Here is a 14,220-nt window from a genome sequence, read left to right on the forward strand (position 1 = left end):
AGACGGGTGTGACACTGGTTGGATTTACACAAATAAAAAATGTTTTCTTGGTTCACTGCCAAAATTTCATTTAAAGACTTGTAATGACTTTTAGAGACACCTTCACAAGATGCATGGACCCAAGAAAAACACAGATCACATTGCAAAGCCTCACTGCTTTTGCCCGTTGTGTTACAACGCTTGTTACAATTAATGCAAACATCAACTGACTTACTACTGACGGCTTCTGCACGTAGCGTATCCGGTGAAACAGGATCTTGGGGCCTTTTCCTTTTGACACCACCTGTTTCCGTGGGAGTCCTGTACATGTTGATGAAGACACGAGTAAATTAGTCTGGATAACGCGCACTCAAGCGTTCTTCAACGTCGAAGGGGCGTAAAAAGAGGACAGCACAACAGCGACTATAATGATGATAGCAACCTTGTAGGGTACCGTTTTCACGCTAAATAACCACGGTACCACAGTCTTTTCGCTTAGCGTGAATCTTCACTACAATCCTGGTCACGTGATCGTTTTTTGTTGTTGATTTCACACAGCACAGTGATGTCACACAACACGGTGATATCACAAGCCACGATGATGTCACACAGCACGGTGATACCACAAGCCACGATGATGTCACACAGCACGATGATACCACAAGGCACAGTTATGTCACACAGCACGGTGATGTTACACAGTATGGTGATGCCACAGGGCATGGTGATACTACAAGGCATAGCGATGTCACACAGCATGGTGATACCACAAGGCATGGTGATGTCACACAGCACGGTGATACCACAAGGCACGGTGATGTCACACAGCACGGTGATACCACAGAGCATGGTGATACTACAAGGCATTGTGATGTCACACAGCATGGTGATACCACAAGGCATAGGTGGCGGAAAGGGGGGGCTAGGGGGCTAAAGCCCCCCCTCGGTCTGCTGTTAGCCCCCCCTCAGAATGATATCACACCGAAATTATCTTTCTTGGAGTGGGGCTGGAAACCGTGATAAAGATCGAGATACTCTAATAGAGCAGTCACTCTAATAAAGTAGTCAGTGTGTAGCGAGCTATGAAAGGATTTTTATGTAGTTTATCAGCTAGAAATGGTAGCTAGTGAGGTGAAAAGCTCTTGTCAGTTGGTTGCGACCTTTTTTTTTTTTTTTTGGTTTCACCTTACCAAACTATAGAAATAAGTCTGGGTCAGCCCAGCCCCCCCTCATATCAACTACTTCCTCCGCCTCTGCCACAAGGCACGGTGATGTCACACAGCACGGTGATACCACAAGGCATGGTGATGTCACACAGCACAGTGATACCACAAGGCACGGTGATGTCACACAGCACGGTGATACCACAAGGCACGGTGATGTCACACAGCACAGTGATACCACAAGGCACGGTGATGTCACACAGTACGGTGATACCACAGGGCACGGTGATGTCACACAGCACAGTGATACTAAAAGGCATGGTGAGGTCACACAGTACAGTGATACCACAAGGCATGGTGATGTCACGCAACAGAGTGATACCACAAGGCATGATGATACTGCACAGCTTGAAAAACAGATTATGAAACCAGCCAAGAGGGCTACCATGCAACAAAATACCATTCTACACAGCAGTATCGAGGAGATTATTGACGGTAATGGAGCTGGTCAGCAAACACAACTGAAAAACTTAGCAGTCAGTCACATCCATTAAAAAAGCTCAATACACCTGAAGCCTAGTATAAAAGCTCGAGGCCGTCCAAAATACTCTTCCAAACTGTGGCCATCAAAATCAAAGAAAAGACAACACAGTGAAGACAAATGTAAAGAGAATATTCAGCCAAGTGTGCAAGTTGGCAAAACAAGTAAGTGATTTAATGTAAAGCAAAATAACGTATGTTTAAAACTTTTTAAAGGTAATAATACACAAAGAAAGAGATCCCGTCGATGTGGAGAGTGTATTGGATGCACATCCGTGGATTGTCAGAAGTGCTCAGCATGCCAGGATATGGTCAAGTATGGTGGCCCAGGAAAGAAGAAGCAGTGCTGCGTAAATAGGCGATGTGTTGTTACAGGTTAGTAAGCTAAGCAATGGATATATATGCATTGTATATATATAAGTATAATTTCTTTTCTACACAGAGCAACATAAATGTAGCTACAATTCAGGTACCAGCCATACTTGGGTTGACCTTTGTAAACCTGAATGGTGGACACTTAAGCCAGAAGTTAGCAAAGTGGTATGTTGTTTCTATGTCATTCATGACTTACTGTATTTAATGTGCACACATACAGGTACTTGATATTTGGCAGGAAGCAAGTCAAGGTATATTTGGGAAAATGGGATCATCTGATATGATGGATATCGATGTATATGCTTTGTTCCCTGGCAACTGGCTAACAGATAAGGTACTTATTGGTAAACAATACATAATGTACAATCTTGTTATACGCTAGGGAATCACTACGTTTCTAAAGGTTGCTGCAAAACGCTGCCTACAAATGGTATGAAATTAACTTTTAGCACTGTACATTAACAAAATAACATTACAGAAGGGACTGAATACATTTGTTGCATCCACTTTTCTATACAACAGTATGTGCCGTAATATGAATTTAGCAAAAAGATGGTACCGAGATGTAAGTAATAAGTAAACTTTTAATTATATCTTAATTTGTAATGTCAAGGTCAACATTTGTGACTATGAGCTGTGGGTAATTCCTGTCAACATCAATGAGTCACACTGGATACTTGTGGTAAAATGTGACCGGATTTCATAAAACAAGGCTTCCACACACACAAAATCAAACTTACGATTTTACCAGAAATGGATTGCTGGTCTAATACACTATCATATTTCACACCGTACTTCCTTCAGCACTGGCAAGTCTGGTTTCTGTAGCAGCTTTCTTCTGACCCTGTCAAAGCCACGAGTGTGAGATTGGCACCATTAAATGGCCATGGCTTTGTGATAATGGTGTGTAGTGAGCTGGGACTTCACAGAGAGCTCGCCAATAGTGTTCTCAGTCAATTTGGATCGAGTAATTTGAGGGCCATGGAGAGCCCAAACTTGGCCTCTGGATTCCAATCGTCTTCTTACTCCATTTTATACCCATACACTATCATATTTCACACCGTACTTCCTTCAGCACTGGCAAGTCTGGTTTCTGTAGCAGCTTTCTTCTGACCCTGTCAAAGCCACGAGTGTGAGATTGGCACCATTAAATGGCCATGGCTTTGTGATAATGGTGTGTAGTGAGCTGGGACTTCACAGAGAGCTCGCCAATAGTGTTCTCAGTCAATTTGGATCGAGTAATTTGAGGGCCATGGAGAGCCCAAACTTGGCCTCTGGATTCCAATCGTCTTCTTACTCCATTTTATACCCGTACACTATCATATTTCACACCGTACTTCCTTCAGCACTGGCAAGTCTGGTTTCTGTAGCAGCTTTCTTCTGACCCTGTCAAAGCCACGAGTGTGAGATTGGCACCATTAAATGGCCATGGCTTTGTGATAATGGTGTGTAGTGAGCTGGGACTTCACAGAGAGCTCGCCAATAGTGTTCTCAGTCAATTTGGATCGAGTAATTTGAGGGCCATGGAGAGCCCAAACTTGGCCTCTGGATTCCAATCGTCTTCTTACTCCATTTTATACCCGTACACTATCATATTTCACACCGTACTTCCTTCAGCACTGGCAAGTCTGGTTTCTGTAGCAGCTTTCTTCTGACCCTGTCAAAGCCACGAGTGTGAGATTGGCACCATTAAATGGCCATGGCTTTGTGATAATGGTGTGTAGTGAGCTGGGACTTCACAGAGAGCTCGCCAATAGTGTTCTCAGTCAATTTGGATCGAGTAATTTGAGGGCCATGGAGAGCCCAAACTTGGCCTCTGGATTCCAATCGTCTTCTTACTCCATTTTATACCCGTACACTATCATATTTCACACCGTACTTCCTTCAGCACTGGCAAGTCTGGTTTCTGTAGCAGCTTTCTTCTGACCCTGTCAAAGCCACGAGTGTGAGATTGGCACCATTAAATGGCCATGGCTTTGTGATAATGGTGTGTAGTGAGCTGGGACTTCACAGAGAGCTCGCCAATAGTGTTCTCAGTCAATTTGGATCGAGTAATTTGAGGGCCATGGAGAGCCCAAACTTGGCCTCTGGATTCCAATCGTCTTCTTACTCCATTTTATACCCGTACACTATCATATTTCACACCGTACTTCCTTCAGCACTGGCAAGTCTGGTTTCTGTAGCAGCTTTCTTCTGACCCTGTCAAAGCCACGAGTGTGAGATTGGCACCATTAAATGGCCATGGCTTTGTGATAATGGTGTGTAGTGAGCTGGGACTTCACAGAGAGCTCGCCAATAGTGTTCTCAGTCAATTTGGATCGAGTAATTTGAGGGCCATGGAGAGCCCAAACTTGGCCTCTGGATTCCAATCGTCTTCTTACTCCATTTTATACCCGTACACTATCATATTTCACACCGTACTTCCTTCAGCACTGGCAAGTCTGGTTTCTGTAGCAGCTTTCTTCTGACCCTGTCAAAGCCACGAGTGTGAGATTGGCACCATTAAATGGCCATGGCTTTGTGATAATGGTGTGTAGTGAGCTGGGACTTCACAGAGAGCTCGCCAATAGTGTTCTCAGTCAATTTGGATCGAGTAATTTGAGGGCCATGGAGAGCCCAAACTTGGCCTCTGGATTCCAATCGTCTTCTTACTCCATTTTATACCCGTACACTATCATATTTCACACCGTACTTCCTTCAGCACTGGCAAGTCTGGTTTCTGTAGCAGCTTTCTTCTGACCCTGTCAAAGCCACGAGTGTGAGATTGGCACCATTAAATGGCCATGGCTTTGTGATAATGGTGTGTAGTGAGCTGGGACTTCACAGAGAGCTCGCCAATAGTGTTCTCAGTCAATTTGGATCGAGTAATTTGAGGGCCATGGAGAGCCCAAACTTGGCCTCTGGATTCCAATCGTCTTCTTACTCCATTTTATACCCGTACACTATCATATTTCACACCGTACTTCCTTCAGCACTGGCAAGTCTGGTTTCTGTAGCAGCTTTCTTCTGACCCTGTCAAAGCCACGAGTGTGAGATTGGCACCATTAAATGGCCATGGCTTTGTGATAATGGTGTGTAGTGAGCTGGGACTTCACAGAGAGCTCGCCAATAGTGTTCTCAGTCAATTTGGATCGAGTAATTTGAGGGCCATGGAGAGCCCAAACTTGGCCTCTGGATTCCAATCGTCTTCTTACTCCATTTTATACCCGTACACTATCATATTTCACACCGTACTTCCTTCAGCACTGGCAAGTCTGGTTTCTGTAGCAGCTTTCTTCTGACCCTGTCAAAGCCACGAGTGTGAGATTGGCACCATTAAATGGCCATGGCTTTGTGATAATGGTGTGTAGTGAGCTGGGACTTCACAGAGAGCTCGCCAATAGTGTTCTCAGTCAATTTGGATCGAGTAATTTGAGGGCCATGGAGAGCCCAAACTTGGCCTCTGGATTCCAATCGTCTTCTTACTCCATTTTATACCCGTATATTAAGACCACCGTCCACCCCCACCCTCCCACCCTTATTACTACCATCTGTGATATTATAACCTGCTCGAAAAAAGCTGCTCAAAACAGAGCAAATTTTGGGTATCAGAACTGTACACACCCACTCAGTGATAGCTAGTGAACAGATGAACAATTGGTGCAAATTTTGTTTGCACAGCTGTAGGCACTGGGAAGTTATTACACAATGATTCCTTAAAATCGCCATATCTCCTAACAAAGCTTTGTGCGTCGAAGCCTTGTTTTGTCAAATCCAGTCACAAATATCTTCTGATTGACTGTTATACATAACAGCCATGTTTCCAGGTGTTACAGACCACAAAGAAAGAACTGTGGCTGTTTGACTCAACTGCAAATGTGTATGTCAGTTGCATCAGTGTCTTTGTGTGTTTTAGTCACATTTTCAAGACGATTTCAAACAAAACAACTCAAATATTCTTACGTAAGTGGTTGATTCCAGTGAGTCACCAACAAAGTTAATTGGTATGCATAAAAATAGAATATTCGAATATTCGGTAGTTTTGATTAAAGGATATTCGAATAGTAAAAATCACTATTTGTTTGAGCCCTACACAAAATGACAACTCGTGTTGAACTTGGGATTGCTCCGTCGTCCGACTTCCAATGAGGGTGAAAATTGCTGTGGGGTTTGTCCACATGCTGATCATTATGAAAATCTTAGTTTTATCGTGCGCGTTACATATAAGTAAGTTTTGTGTTGTTTTGTAATCTTTTCAAGCCTTGTAATGTATGTAGAATACTTTAAAACTTTAAAAAACGTATGGTCAGGTGGAAGGTAGTCACTGGTGCTTACTTTAAAGTGCGTAGTTACTTCACTCGGGTTAGGGACTTTCAGCTCCAGAGCAATTTTCTGATGGTTGTGTCATCAGCTCAAAAGTATAAACCACTTCAAAGTCAGCATAACAATGCCATAATTGAAACCACAACTCCACCTTAAGTATTGTTGCATCATTGTGGCACCTCCACTTTAGTTGTTTACCTTTATAAGTTGTTAACTTGATGTTTTTACCAACTTGAGATAGCCACTTGCCTATGGGCATACACCATTGTATTGAGAAGTGTGCAGTAGGTGAAACATATTTGCTCACCACAAAGCATACAAAGATTGCTGAGATCCAATAAGACCTGAAGTTACTCTCATTACATGTATAAACTTGCAGCTAGAAGCAACTGCAGTTTCAAGATAGTCCAAATTGCTAAATGGCTTCCTGATTCAATTGTGCCATCTTCCCCTCTAAAATGTATGGGGAGCCCTGGAGAAAAAATGTACCTTTTTTTCAGTTTTTAAGCACTGTGCTTGCCAAAGTAGCTAATTCCAACCCAACAAACTATATATTTCTGAGATCGGCAATCAATACTCTATCTATTGAGCATATAAAAAGCCCATTTTTCCAAAATTTTAAAATCAGTCTGCAATGCCTACTAACAGTACTGAAGAAACAAAAGGAGTTAGCTAATAAAGAACAAAGAGAAGAAAGTGTTATATCGGAAAGGGCTTTTTGCCTTGTTTGATACGCGAAAAAACCATGTTACGCTCTGATTTCCTAGGTAGGGAGACATGTGTCTTTTATAAAAGTAGACCAATCCACTTTCGCCTGTGTAAAGGCGAAGAAAGTTCAATATCTCTGCCACAGTTTTGAGTGAGGCACTTCCGTTAAGGCCATTTTCGTTACGTCATTACATTCAAATTAAATTCCTCCAGAACAACTCGGTGATACTAAGCATACCAGACCATTACTCTATGTGAAGGGGCGGGCGCCGCCAGACTAAGCGGTTGTATCAACAACGCCAAACAGAGAAAGAACAAGTGTCTCCTCTGTAAGGCACAACCTATCAAGGGAGCGCTCGACAAACAGTTTAAACAAGCAATAAACGAGGAATCAGTTTATTGTTCAAGATCAGCAGGTTGTAAGTGGACGGAACGATATGATGTTCTCAACAATCACCTGTCGCTGGGTAAACAAAATGGCCAGTGTGAATATGTGATGCTGAATTGTCCTCCTAGAAAATGTAAAGCTTCAATGCCACGTCACCAGATGACGGAACATGTTAAGAGTTGTGAGTATCATCCATTTGCTTGCCTTCATTGTGGCCATAAGGGTGTATGTGTTGTAATCTGTACGTATGTGTCATGAGAGATCACGAGACTGACCACGTTGTGCTTGATTGAGTGTAGCAGACGATACGTGACGGTGTAGCAGCGAGGGAAAGAACTCGGATATTCGCGAAGAATATTTTACATGGTCCTTCGAGCCGGATACGACCCAGCTGAACCTAAGAATTCGCCCAGCTACTGTACCTCGCGAGCAAGCCTACCTTAAGCAGCTGACGCTCGCCTCCTAAACGAGAATTCCTTGGTACCGGGTTAATGGTACCCTGAGAGGCAAGTACTAAGCTGTGTTTAAGTGTAGTTGTTCTTTGTTACTTTCACACTTTAGTAGGTGCTCTCCAATTGGAACGGGGAGCACCAGAGTCGCGGAATCCTGGCGAAGCCGATTGCTGCCATAGGATACACGAAGTAATTTAACTGGAGTGTGTGAGTGGTGTACATAATTTAAGAGTAGAGGGACTACATTAACATTTAAGGCATGGCTGAAGGGTTAAGTAGAAAGAGGAAAATGAGAGGTGGACATCGGTCATCCACCAAGCGCACAATTTCTGCGCTGTATGAATCAATAGAAAGTACAGAAGACACAGAGTCTGTTGTGACTAAACTGGAACAGCGTAGAATCACCCTTAAGGAAAAACTGGAGACCTTAAGGCAGCTTGATGAAGAGATCCTGGAATTGGTGGAAGAAGGTGAAGTTAATGATGAGATTGAACAATCAGACATCTTTAAGGAAAGGATTCATGTGGCAATTATTGAAGGCCCTAGAGGCAAAACAGAACAGTCGAATACTGGCAAGCATGGTTCCTCCCTCTGGTGATACGGACAGTGATTCACCTGCTGCGGTGACAAGTAGTAAGTCATCTGCTGACATAGTAACCAGTGAGACAGCCACCACTGTGGTGGCAAGCAGTGAATCATCTACTGGCATAGTGACAAGCGAGACGACTACTGATACAGTTAGTCCCACACTAACTAGTGTAACTCCAGTGTCCATGGTTACCCCTCTGGTTATGTCGCCAGCCATTAAAACAACCACAGCAAGATTTAGTGTTGCAGCAACAGAATCAGTTAGTACTCCAGTTGCTCCTCTGATGTTTTCACCGACGGTTTCAATGGTCTCGATCCATCCTCACCTCCCACTCATAGGTTCCTCCAGTATTATGTCAATGACCCCGACTCTGACCACAGTTTCCAGTGCTTCACTGTTTGGTACCCCTGCTAGCTCAGTTGTGGGACATGCCACAAGGGTCAAGTTACCAAAGTTAGCACCCAAGAAGTTTAACGGGGACCTAACTAGGTGGTCAACATTTTGGGACTCATTTGAGTCATCTATACACCATCACCCTGACTTAACAGACATTGACAGATTCAACTACCTGCATACCTTATTGGAAGGTCCTGCAGCTGATGCCATATCAGGATTAAAACTGACATCTGCTAATTATAGTGAAGCCATTGAAATACTAAAGAAACGATTTGGCAACAAACGCCAAATTATTGCAAAGCACATGGATTTACTAATGAATATTGATCCTGTCACATCTCAGCACAATCTGAAGGGACTACGCCACCTATATGATACTGTGGAATCCCAAGTTCGTAGCTTAAGGTCACTTGGAGTCTCTACGGACTCTTATGGTAGTTTGTTCTCATCAGTGTTCGTAAATAAGTTGCCACAGGAGCTTAGACTAATCATCAGTCGTCACATAAGAGAGGATGAATGGGCCCTTGATGCAATAATGAAGGTAACTGAAGGGGAGATAACTGCTAGAGAAAGAGCTCTCGGCATTCTTTGTAATGGACCTAAGAAGACAATGAAGGACCCTCTTACTGCCAGCTCACTGCTTACCAGTGGGTCAGGAACCCCCAAGTGTTCTTACTGTCACCAGTCACATGCCTCAAGTTCCTGCAGGACGGTGACCAATGCTTCAGAGAGGAAGCAAATATTGAGAAGGACAGGTAGATGCTTTGTGTGCTTGAGAAAGAACCACATGAGCCGAGAGTGCCGCTCCACGATGAAGTGCAATAAATGCAATGGGAGACATCACGTAAGTATCTGTAGCAGAGGCCAGGGAAGATCGCCAGAATCTAATGGTACTGTACGACCAACCGACAGTAATTCTACTGTGCAGCCTACATCACAGGCATTGGTTAACTTACCAAGCAATCCTGTTGCAACAACCACCGCTTCACTATACTGCATTGATGCAAGAACACCAGTATTGTTGCAAACTGCAAGGGCATCCGTGTGCAAGGTTAATAACCCTACAGAAACTTGAGAAGTACGAGTCATCTTTGATTGTGGGAGTCAAAGGTCATACATCACAGATGAACTTCGGAACCAGTTGATGCTTGACCCTATTTGCACAGAGACTATGTAGACCAAGACATTTGGATCTGAAAATTGCAGCAGTCAAGTGTGTGATGTTGTAGAACTGGACATTTTACTTCAGATTGGAGGGAGCATGAAGATGTCATTCTTGTCAGTACCATTAATTTGTGAGCCTATTTCGGGACAATCCATTTCCTATGCCATTGACACTTATAAAGAGCTTGCATCTCTGAAGTTTTCAGATTACTCACAAGGGGGTAACAACCTTGAGGTAGACATCCTGGTTGGTTTGGATCAGTATTGGAAGTTGGTCACGGGGAAGGTTGTTCGCTGTCTTAATGGACCCACAGCGGTCCACACCAGATTGGGATGGGTGTTGTCAGGACCAGTTCTAGGCTCACCACCAGATGTCTCATCAGTAAACCTTATCACCACCCATTCCTTGAGGGTAGATGCTTACCAACAACAGACGGAGAGTGAGCTTGATAGCCAGCTGAAGATGTTTTGGGATCTTGAGTCACTAGGTGTAAGGCATGATGAGCCTTCTGTGTATGATGAATTCCAAAGGGGAATAGTGTATAAACACCCCCTATATGAAGTTTCTCTTCCTTGGAGACAGTCACACCCTGCACTGCACGATCACTACGAACTTGCACTGAGAAGACTAAATGGACTGTTAAAGCGTCTGAAACAGAATCCAGAGGTTCTAAGGCAATATGATTCTGTCATTAAAGAACAGTTGAATAAGGGGATAATTGAACCTGTACAAGACTCTGCCTCAGTTAATCACCCAGTTCACTATCTGCCCCACCATGCGGTAGTGCGAGAAGATAAGAAGACTACTAAACTGAGGGTAGTATATGATGCATCAGCTAAAGCGAATGGGCCTTCTCTGAATGACTGCTTGTACGCTGGCCCAAAGTTTGGCCAAAACATAATGGACATCATTATCAGATTCCGAGTGCACCAGGTGGCACTGACTGGGGATATTGAGAAGGAATTTTTGATGATTTCGGTGACCCCTCCAGACAGAGACGTTCTGAGGTTTCTATGGGTAGATGAAGTGCTGAAGGATGCCCCCATGATTCAGACTTATAGGTTTACACGAGTCGTTTTTGGAGTTTCATCAAGCCCTTTTCTGTTAAATGCAACTATTAAACACCACCTTGAGCAGTACAGTGAGACATTCCCACAGTTCGTCCAATTATTCTTAAGGTCTGTTTATGTTGATGACCTGAGCTTTGGTGCTGACAATGATGACAATGCTTATGAGCTTTACGTGAAGTCCAAACGCATACTGAAAGAGGGTGGATTTAATCTCAGAAAGTTTGTTACTAATTCAACCTTGCTGCAACAAAGGATTGAAGAGTCTGAAGCAGAGTTTGCAGATAGATGCTCAGACTACAGCAGGACTAAAGTCGAAGAAGAGGACAAATCATACACTAAGAACCTTTTGGGGGGCAGGCTGCGACAATCAGAAAATGAGCAGAAGATCTTGGGGGTAGTATGGAATTTTGTGAATGATGAACTTATCTTTGATCTTAATGAGTTGGCCATACTGATCCGGGGCACAGAACCCACTAAGAGAAGAATCGTTGCTATTGCCACCAAGTTTTACGATCCAATAGGGTTTGTGGCTCCAGTTATCATTTGCTTCAAAATGTTGTTTCAGGAACTTTGCATTAATAAGATAGAGTGGGATGAACCATTGTCAGGTGAGTTACTGACAAAATGGAAGCGACTTGTTTTAGGGTTCCAAGGAGCAGCCACATCAATCCCAAGATGTTATTTCGAGCTTTTGGCCAAGGAAGGTAGCCGTTGTAGTCTCATGGGATTTTGTGATGCATCAGCTGGAGCATATGCCGCAGTAGTGTATCTGAGGATTGAAGGGAGTGCTGGTATCACAGTTAACTTTGTGGTATCAAAAACAAGGGTCTCTCCAGTTAACAAGCAATCTATACCCAGGCTTGAACTACTGTCATCACTGTTATTGGCAAAGCTCATCAGCAGTGTATCGACTGCATTAGAAGCAGAGATCCAGTTACAACCACATTGTTGTTATAGTGATTCTAAGGTGGCACTGTTCTGGATTAAGGGTACCACCAAAGAGTGGAAGCCATGGGTCGAGAATAGAGTAAATGAAGTTAGGAGGATTGTACCCGCTGATTGTTGGAAGCACTGCCCAGGAATTGATAACCCCTCTGACATCCCTTCAAGAGGCATTACACCTGCCGAACTAGCCAGTAGCAAACTGTGGAGGTATGGTCCGGACTGGCTTGTTGCAGGAAATCCAGTGCTTGAAGAAGATACAGGTAGCTGTAGCATACCAGAAGAGTGTATGAAAGAAATAAGGAGTACCCACTGTAACATCACACATGCCTCTCAAACCACGCTGGACCTGGACAAGATCATTTGTTGCAAGAATTTTAGTGGTCTGCAAAGGCTACTCAGAGTAACCAGCTATGTACTTAAATTTGTGGAGCGATGCAAGTCCAGAATAAGAACCCCGGAAGTGGTAGAAGCTGAACTGACAGCAGCTGATATCAACAAGGCAGAAACCCTGTGGGTTAAAGAGATGCAGAAGGATTTGTTCCTACACAAGGATTTTCCAAATTGGAAAAGACAGTTTGACCTTTTCCTTGAAGGGGGAGTATGGAGGTGTAGGGGTAGGCTAGGTAACTCTAACATTCCTTACAACACCAAGTACCCAATGCTTCTTGCAAAGTCCCACTACCTGGCTGTACTAATTGTACAAGATGCACATAAGAGAGTAATGCATAATGGCGTTAAAGAAACTCTAACAGAAATCAGATCAAGATACTGGATCATGAAGAGAAGACAGTTCGTGAGACAGATCATACACAAGTGTGTAATTTACCGCAAACTTGAAGGCCTACCTTGTGCTTTACAATCACCCCCTCCGTTACCTGATTTTAGAGTCACTGAGCAGCCACCATTCATGTACACAGGAATTGACTTTGCTGGCCCCCTTTACATCAAAACCCAAGGTCTAGTCAATATGAGTAAGGTTTGGCTTTGTTTGTTTACATGCTGTGTCACCCGAGCAGTCCACCTGGACATTGTCCCTGACCTCACTACTGATAGTTTTCTAAGATGTTTCAAACGCTTCACTGCTCGAAGAGGAATTCCGCACAAAATGATATCAGATAATGGGAAAACATTCAAGGCTGCAGCAAAGGGCATATCTACTGTGTTGAGTGACTCAGCGGTACAAGGTCATAGTGCAGGTACTGGTGTGCAGTGGTCTTTTAATCTAGAAAAGGCCCCCTGGTGGGGAGGCTTGTTTGAGAGATTGATAAAATCAACGAAGAGATGTCTTAAAAAGACAATTGGTCAGGTGAGAATTAGCTATGATGAGTTATTGACAATTGTTACAGAGGTAGAAATGATTTTAAACTCTAGACCTCTTTCTTATGTTTCAACTGAGGATTTAGAAGAGCCGCTGACACCGTCGCACCTTCTCATGGACCGCAGGATACTAAGCTTGCCAGATCCATCGTGTGTACACAGTGATCATGAGGGTGATGATTGGCATAGTGTGACTAAGGAACTATTGAGCAACAGAGCATGGCACCTTAACTTGACAATGCAACACTTCTGGAAGTGATGGAGAGGCGAATATCTCCTGCAATTAAGAGATTGCCATCGTCAAAACATCAAGGGCAAGCCACGACCACTGAAACCAGGAGACATTGTGGTAGTTCACAGTGAGTAATGTTTAAGAGGCCTCTGGAAAATAGCCAAGATAGAAAGATTGTTAGAAGGGGCTGATGGGCAGGTCAGAGGTGCGGTAATCAGAGTACCTTCCAAGTCTTCCAGCAAGACACTGAGACTTCCGTTGAATTGTTTGTACCCATTGGAGATAGAGTGTGGAACACCAGTTGATCCAGTTGATGCCATAGATAACAACAGTCCACAGAAGGAAAATGAGGAAGCACAGCTACCGGAAGATGTTGGGTCTCATAGTCGACCAAAGAGGGCAGCAGCACAACGCGCTAACCAGTTTTTGAAGACAGTAGTCAGTCAATCGTAGGAAATTTGACATTTACAGTCATATTGTAATGTTGTACGCATGTAACATTTTAGGATTTAAGAACTGTTAAGACCCTCCGTTGACCATATTAAAGGTCAACCGGGGGGAGTGTGTTGTAATCTGTACGTATGTGTCATGAGAGATCA

The 14,220-nt window shown here is 43.6% G+C and overlaps 3 protein-coding genes across 3 annotated transcripts; all 3 read left to right on the top strand.

Annotated features, from left to right (window-relative positions):
* Positions 1–1,810: 1,810 nt before the first annotated feature.
* On the top strand, positions 1,811–8,100 carry LOC136241248 (uncharacterized). The gene is made up of 9 exons (XM_066032439.1): positions 1,811–1,847; positions 1,899–2,057; positions 2,125–2,222; positions 2,278–2,391; positions 2,440–2,487; positions 2,536–2,622; positions 2,671–2,739; positions 5,864–5,920; positions 8,020–8,100. Exons 2-9 carry the CDS (start codon positions 1,991–1,993, stop codon positions 8,098–8,100), a joined length of 621 nt encoding a protein of 206 aa, XP_065888511.1. The 5' UTR covers positions 1,811–1,847; positions 1,899–1,990.
* Positions 8,101–8,166: 66 nt separating this feature from the next.
* Positions 8,167–9,967, top strand: LOC136241250 (uncharacterized). Its single transcript, XM_066032440.1, has 2 exons — positions 8,167–8,488; positions 8,562–9,967. The coding sequence occupies exons 1-2, from the start codon at positions 8,167–8,169 to the stop codon at positions 9,965–9,967; spliced, it is 1,728 nt and encodes a 575-aa protein (XP_065888512.1).
* Positions 9,968–10,153: 186 nt separating this feature from the next.
* Positions 10,154–13,648, top strand: LOC136241251 (uncharacterized). The gene has a single exon (XM_066032441.1). The coding sequence runs from the start codon at positions 10,154–10,156 to the stop codon at positions 13,646–13,648; it is 3,495 nt and encodes a 1,164-aa protein (XP_065888513.1).
* The last annotated feature ends 572 nt before the right edge of the window (positions 13,649–14,220 follow it).

The sequence above is a fragment of the Dysidea avara genome, chromosome 12, assembly GCF_963678975.1.
Source record: "Dysidea avara chromosome 12, odDysAvar1.4, whole genome shotgun sequence".
NCBI lineage: Eukaryota > Metazoa > Porifera > Demospongiae > Dictyoceratida > Dysideidae > Dysidea > Dysidea avara.

What these genes read in the sequence shown, in the direction of transcription:
- LOC136241248 (XM_066032439.1), top strand. Translation starts at nt 1,991, where the DNA reads ATGGTCAAGTATGGTGGCCCAGGAAAGAAGAAGCAGTGCTGCGTAAAT. An exon ending in TAGGCGATGTGTTGTTACAG is followed by an intron (nt 2,058 to 2,124) that starts GTTAGTAAGCTA and finishes TTTTCTACACAG; the next exon opens with AGCAACATAAATGTAGCTAC. An exon ending in AGCCAGAAGTTAGCAAAGTG is followed by an intron (nt 2,223 to 2,277) that starts GTATGTTGTTTC and finishes GCACACATACAG; the next exon opens with GTACTTGATATTTGGCAGGA.
- LOC136241250 (XM_066032440.1), top strand. Translation starts at nt 8,167, where the DNA reads ATGGCTGAAGGGTTAAGTAGAAAGAGGAAAATGAGAGGTGGACATCGG. An exon ending in GTCGAATACTGGCAAGCATG is followed by an intron (nt 8,489 to 8,561) that starts GTTCCTCCCTCT and finishes CTGCTGACATAG; the next exon opens with TAACCAGTGAGACAGCCACC.
- LOC136241251 (XM_066032441.1), top strand. Translation starts at nt 10,154, where the DNA reads ATGAAGATGTCATTCTTGTCAGTACCATTAATTTGTGAGCCTATTTCG.